We start from the raw sequence: 8,492 nt of genomic DNA, 5'->3' as shown, positions 1-8,492 counted from the left end.
AAGCCTATTCGACTACTATACATATATCTTATATTCTACGTGTGTTGGACAAACAGTGCTTTCACATAATTATTATTACATATAACATAATTATATTAAAATAAAATAAATGCCTTGATACCATAAATAAATCTCATAGATATTTTTATTCAGCTGCGATTTATAACAAACTTAAAAATATGTATCAAATTAACAACAAATTTTAACAATTACGCATAAAATCAAAGAAGTACAGGAAAACTATATACACAAAAGACTAACGCACTGAGATAGTTAATATATTCATACACTTAGGTACGTGTACGTTTTTGAAAACACTCCAATTATTTTCATAGGTTTCAAGATATTACCTTAGAGTATTAGGTAAAATTGCGTCACAGGATATGCTTACTTACAACAAATACTTCAAAAGAAGGCTCTTATAACTTACAAAATATATATATTTTATTACAGGAATACTGTAAAGCTAGATTCTTTAACAAAGCAAAGATTATCTTAGAAATTAACAGAAATCACAGCAGATTTCAATAATCACTACGCGTTGTAAATTATTATGACGTTTATAATTTTTGTGATTTAATTATGCGCTTCGAAAATAAATTTATTATTATTGACATTTTTGGCAAATAGGTATGTACTTAAAAATAAATTAGACTAGTGGAATGAAATTCTAAGTAAAAATAAATTGTTCGAATAATTATTACATAAAAGTAGTATCGATACGATCAGCTCATAATAGGTATAAGTAATTATCCAATAGTATTAATTAGTAGGTGCACATGTCAGTTCATTTTCACGAACAGCACCGAAAATTCATATACTTAAGGCCACTTACACCAACCAGGGTTAGCCACTTAACCCGTTAACCCCGAGTTAGTAGCTAACCCTGCATGGCGGAAGTGGTCCTTAGGTAATAGTAATACATAGTAGTAGTGCCTACTACGTATATGATAGGCTCATAGCGTCAAAAGATATAAAATAACTGCTTATTAATAATTTAGCTTAGCTTATATCCAGTTTACCCGGTCACATATTATTGACGCTTATCATCATGTCATCATGAAGATATATTTACATCCTAGCAATGCAAATAAAAAGTTTAATAAATATAATAATAATCATATTTACCTATAGAATGGTCTTAAATTCTGGTACATAAACATGATTAGGTATTAGGTAAGGTAAATATTTGAGCGATCAAATTTTATAGAGATCTCGTAACTTACACTTTGGTATATTCCCAATAGTTTTCTCATTTTTGATTTATGCCAGTAACCTAACCTGCACCTAATTATCTATTATAATACATTAGTTAGTTCATATTGGATCTTAAAATACCTACAACATAAAAAAAGGCATATTTCTACGTTTTGCGCCTCAGCCACGGAACCCAAGCTCCCAGCGACCGTGCAAGCTCGGAGCGTGATGCGTTAGGTTAGTTAGGAGATTCGGTGGTTAGGTTTCTATAATGTACACCAACAACTATTAATAATGTTCAACCACTATGAACTCCTATGTCCTAACAACCACATATCCAAACGATTATACTTTCAAAAATAACTCTTAATGGAAATATTACATACAAGGGAAGTCTGAAAAATTATTCAAAATGTTGCATTTCTGTAAACTAATCCAGAATGCGAACAAAAGTCTTATCCTACAATAGGATCCGCCATGGCGTCATTGGCGTCAGCATTTGTTAAAACATATGTTTTTCTAAATTGTCATGTAGATATTCTCGGGTACAGTAGGTTATTGGCGTAAATCGTTACTTATCTAATTAGTATTGAATGTCATGGAGAGAAATCAGCAGTGGCGGGCTTATATGGTGTCGACACCCCCGCCGTTCAGCTTATTGCCGTACTCGCTTAGCACCTGAAAATTAAAAAAAAAAGGTTAATGACTGCGTCGAAACTGTCAGAAAGAATAAAACTATGAAATATGCAACCAATAAATACGTAGGGTTGTATTTTTTAATATGTTTCCTAAACAATATCTGAATTATAAAAAAAATAATTTGAATAATACTATTTTGGCTTCTATGGCATGATAAACCAAGACACACCTGTATACCTTCTGCGCTCTCTCTTTATCTGCTTTGTCTTAGATAAAAACCGTTTGAACGAGATTTATTTAGTCAGATGTAAGGTTGGTAGGTATAAAAAATGTAATTATCCTATCCCAAAAGCAAGCTGGCTATATAAAAGATTTATTGCTTGTTCTAAGGAAAAACTCTTCTTCTTTCTCCTAGACCTGTTCCCATTTACTTGAGGTTCTAAGAAAAAACGTCGCAACTAAATTGTCAAACGCAAACTGTGGCACGATTTTTTCTCAACCTCTTCTACTATTCTACGTTTTGCTAGTAGGTACTACTAACCTTATACAGGAAGATATAGTGATGTCGGTTGGAGAGCGAGTGCGGGCGCTGCGCGCGCAGCTCGCGCACGACGCGCGGCACGTCGGCCGCGTGCGCGGTGAGCGCGCGCGCGCAGATGTCCAACGCGATCAGCGCGCACGAGCGCCCCGCGCCGCTCGCGCATACCACCGTACATGGTCGGACTCCTGGACAAAGTCATAATGTATATTTTAATGACACTATCTGGGTGACCGAGCTTCGCTCGGAAAACATATAAAAACTCGAAAATGCGCGTTTTCCCAGAGATAAGACCTAGCTAGATCGATTTTTCGCCCCCAAAAACCCCCATATAGCAAATTTCATCGAAATCGTTAGAGCCGTTTCCGAGATCCCCGAAATATATATATAAACAAGAATTGCTCGTTTAAAGGTATTAGATTAGATAGATTAGAATATGTAACTTGGCATTCACTTTTGATGTTTCATACACTTTTAATTTTAAATGTCGTTAGCAGATGTGTCTTCTTGAAGTGCTGATTACAAAATAAGCGACTCATTATCTACCCGGTCTTGGCCGCAGAATATACGTTCACGCCTGTAGACTGCCTTCTTCAGTTGCTACTGGTTGCTGACCTTTACCTTTTGCCACAGCCGTGCCTACTGAACGTGCCACCAGTAATTCGCCTCACCGCATCAGCAATAGGTACTTCTAGCCCCTTCTAACTCAGTTTACTGGTTGCTGAACCTTACTTTTCATTTCACATCATATGCAGCCTTCCGTTGGCTGAGCGTGCCGTTAGTGGCTTACCTCATTGCGTCATCTCTACCGTGGCCCGAGAGGCAAAATTTATTTATCTGTTGGTTGCTGAACCGCCTGAATCTTACCTTCCACTTCAGACGCAGCCTTCATCCTACTGAGCGTGCCGTTGGTAGCTTGGCCTCGACGCATCATCTCCTCGGCCTTGGCTGGCGAGTATACATTCACGCCGTTGCCGGGGCTGCCCTCTTCACGCAGCTTGGACAGGTTTCCGTAGGAGGAACGACTGCCGTCGCCGTAAATTACTTCTACACCTGAAATGTTAAAATGACGAATGATTTTCCTACCTGTTTGAATGCCAACGATAAAATTGTCAATGGGTATGCTGTCAAAATAGGGTTTTATTTTCATTGACTTACACAATATTCTTACATTGTTTTGTTTTCTAGAAATAATATTGTAGTAAACAAGATACTTTGTTAGTCATCGTATTTGACAAATTCCCAATTTTCGGTCGTTAGAGAGATGTTTAGCAAGACAAGTGGCACAAATTGTCCAAAAAACTTACCCTCTTCATCATATTCTTTGGCTGACTGCGATACTTTCATGTAGCTCCTCATTTCCGACAGGAAATCCAGCACCGAGTCATAATCATCAGGGACTCCCTTCGCCGGCCAGAAGTACCAGAGGTGCGTGACCTCCCTCCACGTCCTGGTCGTCAGGTTGATGAGCTGGACGCTGGAGACGGCGTACTTGTCGCGCTGTTCGCGTTTCTTGAGCATGATCTGGAACTCGCCGAAGGTCCGTTTGTTGTCTGACACTTCTGATGGAGGAAGATATTCGTAGCATTTTTCCTGGAATAGAAAGAGAAGAACGATAAAATTTGAGCGTATCGAAATGAGCGGTGGGATTCTTTGTCACTTCATGTGCTTAATAGTTAGGTAGTATTATGCCGAGTCTTGGCATATATGATACTCGTAATGGGCTACTGATACCAACTGTAACACGAATAATGCAAGTATTGTGGTTCATATGAAACCTCCGCGAGAACGGGCGTTGTCTCCTTCTCAAACACTAGTGGCTAGTGGCACGATCAGAATGCTCGTTTCCAGAGCTGGACGTACCCACTGTAACCAGCACATATTTAATTCTTCATCTTTTTCGAGAAGAGAGGATGGCTAGCGGTTCATTTAGAACGCTTATCCTCAGCTTTAATTCACAACCTGATTCCTATGACTCTATTCAAGACAAAATTCCTTTGAATGATACTCACAACACCGTTCTCCATGTACTCCGTCAGCATGACGATGACGCGCGAGTTCTGCTCCCACACCATGCGCCAGAAGTCCGCCACGGTGTTGGGCAGCGGCGCCTGGCATGCGATATAGTAGTTCCTGATGTTGCCTGGGCCCTGTAATTGATAGAATGTAGAATTTATAAACAATTCAAGTTGCAAACTTATCAGAAAACATGTACCTGTCTGTATACCTACTGGGTCAGTCAACTGCAGAGTAAAGGTACCCGTCTGCATAGAAATTTGTATGCAAAGGTGCTAAGCTAATAGTATTGCAGACTGTACCTACATTAAGTAATTTTGAACTATTTGAAAGCATAATGGAATCTGCCCTACTTAAAATATCATCTTCTAGTAAGAAATTGCTTATATGCGGCGACTTTAATGTAAATATTTTGGAAAATTCAACAATGTCTTGTAGATTATTGAATCTTTTCAAATCTTGTAATCTCAACCACATGTTTATGGAGCCCACTAGAGTGACTGCCTCTAGTGCAACCTGTATTGATAATATTTTCACTGATATTTTTCCTATTACTAAAAAAGTTATCAGCAATTTAGAATCAGACCACTTAGGTCAATTAATGGTATTTGAGGCATTAAGGAAAAATACTATGAGAAAACAAATAACTTTTGTACCAGTAACCTCGGACCGCGTGGAAAGAATGAAGCAAAGTTTAGTTCAGGCGCTACCCTTTTTGTCTTCCGATATGAGTCCTAATAGTATGTATAATTCATTCTTTCACACTTTTATGGAACATTATAATGCGATATTCACCTCAAAATCGGTCGTAGTTAATGGTGCATCAGTTTTTAGTGAGTGGGCTACTGCGGACTTACATCAACGAAGACGTGAACTGTATGCCTTGTATGAGGAACGGCGGTTTAATCAGAGTGATGAATTTAAAGAACATGTCAAGGAATATTCGAAGAAGTTTAAAGTAGATTGTCATATAGCTAAGCGAAATTATCTAAGTCAGAAAATAAAAAGTAGTTCCGACATTATTAAAGCAACCTGGAAAATAATAAATGTGGAGACTGGTCGCTCGAAACACACAATTAAAGAACTTAAACTAAATATTGATAACAAAATTATAGATTCCAATTTAGAAGTAGCTACAGAATTTGAAAAATTTTTCACCGAGGTACCAGTATCCACAACTAAGGATTTAAATTCATCACCCTCATCTGCTGTTACATTATTAAAACATAACGCTCCAGAGTGTTGTGGAGACCTTCATTTTGAACATGTTTCTACCTCAGATGTAATAAAGGCGTTTAAATCAATTAATGTCAAAAAAACTAATGACCTCTGGGGAGTCTCTGTCCATGCTGTCAAATCCTTAGTAGAAATTGTAGCGCCTGACTTGGTAGTTATATTTAACAACAGTGTTGATTGCGGCGAGTTTCCTGATTTAATGAAACATAGTAAAGTAACTCCTTTATTTAAATCTGGTAGCAGCTCTGACCCCACTAACTTTAGACCGATATCTGTGCTACCAACATTTAGCAAGATTTTTGAAAAATTAGTTCTTTCTCAATTAGTACGACATTTTAACGTTAATAATTTAATGCATAATAAGCAGTTTGGTTTTACGCGGGGTCGCTCAACAACCGATGCTGGTGTTGAGCTAATTAAGCATATTTTCGATGCCTGGGAGGAGTCACGAGATGCTTTAGGTATCTTCTGTGATTTGTCTAAGGCCTTCGACTGCGTTTGTCATGAAACATTAATCAGGAAACTTCATTATTATGGAGTTAGAGGATCGGCACTGAATTTACTTAAGTCCTACTTAAATGGTAGAATACAAAGGGTCGATGTGAGTGGACAGCGATCACCGGGGTCATTGGTCTCTATGGGTGTACCGCAGGGGTCAATATTGGGGCCTTTCCTGTTCCTTATCTACATAAATGACTTGCCATTCCTTGTAAAGACCCACCATGATATAGTGTTGTTTGCAGACGACACCTCACTTATTTTCAAAGTCAAACGACAGCAACAAGCTTACAATGATGTAAACGATGCTATTTCAAAAGTAGTAAATTGGTTCAATGTTAATAATTTATTGTTAAATGAGAAAAAGACTAAATGTATTAAGTTTGTCACTAGTAGTAACGTTAGGCATGTGCAAACAAGTGTCATTGTGAAGGATGAGGAATTGGAATTAGTTGATAGTACAGTTTTTCTTGGTATAACTTTAGATTCTAAACTCCAGTGGGGTCCCCATATTGCTACTCTTTCGAATAGACTGAGTTCTGCAGCTTTTGCAGTGAGCAAAATCCGTCAGTTAACTGATGTGAAAACAGCTCGATTAGTATATTTTAGTTACTTCCATAGCATTATGGCATATGGTATTTTACTATGGGGTGGTGCTTCAGAGATAAATACCATTTTTGTTCTGCAGAAGAGGGCTATTCGAGCAATATACAAAATGAACCATAGAGACTCACTTAGAGATAAATTTAAGGAAATTGACATAATGACAGTGCACTGTCAATACATTTATGAGAATATTCTGTATGTACATAAAAATATTGTAAATTTTAGAAAAAATTGTGAAATTCATAATATTAATACTAGAAATAAACATAAGCTCGCAGTGCCCTTCACTCGGCTCCATAAAATTAAAAAATCATTCATGGGTAATTGTGTGAGATTTTATAATAAACTTCCAAACCATATTACTGAATTATCTATTAATAAATTTAAGAATTATGTAAAGCGTAAACTTATATCTAAAGCGTATTATACCACACAAGACTACATGAATGATAAAACAACGTGGGATTAATTGTTATTCGAAATGATTATTTATATATTAGGTATATTTGATTAATGATGAGGAAATTGATATTCCGAATATTCCGATGTTTGTACTTCTTTTGTGTTTTTTATTTATTTATTTGACATTTAGATTTTATTCTAGAAACATTCTAGACTAGTATTTTTTATACAATTTTTTTTTCATGTTTGACGATCCTTTTGTGAAATTCTTAAATTTGTGTTAAATTTGATTTGTATAATAATCCAATATTATTATGGAATAATAACATCAATAAATTGCTCTGATAATTAGCTTAAGATAATTTATAAGTATGTTACGATTCATAAGTGCTTGTTGCTAGGCCTACATGAATAAAGATATTTTTGACTTTTGACTTTTTAATTAATTGGAGTACATGTATTGTGTACCTATATTTTTCTATCAAAAGTTAAGATATACACAATTTTTTACTCACCGTTATATAATTAGCATTAATATACTCTGACGTGGGGTCATTCCCGACCCTCTTGAGCGGCACTCTGGTCTCAGGCAGCGGCAGAACATTAGAGTATCTGTTCTTGTCTTCGCATCCTGGAGGAACTTCATCAGGTCGGACGGTGACTGAGGGAATCTCCGCGAATTCGGTGCTCATGGATTCCATGTCCAGGGCGAAGTTGGCCAGCGCCGCGTAGTTCATAGGGTGAGATGTCACCTAGAATTAAGGATAAGTTACTCCTTATTTAAAATGTAATATGTCAGCAAAATGTCTAAATTTATCAGTAGGTAGCTACAGTAAACGTGCTATACTATTAAAATCGTATTTTTAGTTTAAAGGTTGAACACGCCAAAACTGGGGCACACAAAATGTAGTACAAAATTATAATAAAAGTGAAAAAGTATATTATGTTTTACACATTTAATAGCATATTTAACGCTGTTTAAAATAACATTCCATATTTTAGATTTGGTCTACACAGTAAGCCATTTTTCTAACTTTCCTACGTACACGGCTCATAAGACTTTGCACCATGTTAATAGAACACTGTCTTGACGCCCATGTCCACATCTTTTGTAGTTCAGGGACCGATTTTACTCCGCCGCCTTTCTTTTTTAAAATTCCCTTCATAATACTCCAGTACTCTTCAACGGGCCGCAGTTCCGGACTATTTGGGGGGTTGCACACTTTTGGTACCACCACGATCCCATTTGCAGCATACCATTCCATCACTGGTTTTGAGTAGTGGCAACTGGCTAAATCTGGCCAAAACAAAGGTGGTGAGTCATGCTTTCTTATGAAAGGTAGCAAACGTTTCTGCAAAC

At 37.0% G+C, this 8,492-nt stretch overlaps 1 protein-coding gene across 1 annotated transcript in view; it reads right to left on the bottom strand.

Moving 5' to 3' along the window:
- Positions 1–1,717: 1,717 nt before the first annotated feature.
- Positions 1,718–8,492, bottom strand: part of LOC134656457 (mucin-2-like) — a 90,582-nt gene continuing 83,807 nt past the window's right edge. Inside the window, exons 7-12 of the mRNA XM_063511990.1 lie at positions 7,648–7,884; positions 4,387–4,524; positions 3,682–3,967; positions 3,242–3,427; positions 2,378–2,562; positions 1,718–1,875 (exon numbers count right to left, since the gene is read on the bottom strand). Of these exons, the coding sequence (XP_063368060.1) occupies positions 1,822–1,875; positions 2,378–2,562; positions 3,242–3,427; positions 3,682–3,967; positions 4,387–4,524; positions 7,648–7,884 (1,086 nt within the window). The 3' untranslated portion in view covers positions 1,718–1,821. The remainder of the gene's footprint in view (positions 1,876–2,377; positions 2,563–3,241; positions 3,428–3,681; positions 3,968–4,386; positions 4,525–7,647; positions 7,885–8,492) is intronic.

This window comes from Cydia amplana, chromosome 18 (genome assembly GCF_948474715.1).
Source record: "Cydia amplana chromosome 18, ilCydAmpl1.1, whole genome shotgun sequence".
NCBI lineage: Eukaryota > Metazoa > Arthropoda > Insecta > Lepidoptera > Tortricidae > Cydia > Cydia amplana.
This window is presented reverse-complemented; position numbering and strand designations above follow the sequence as displayed.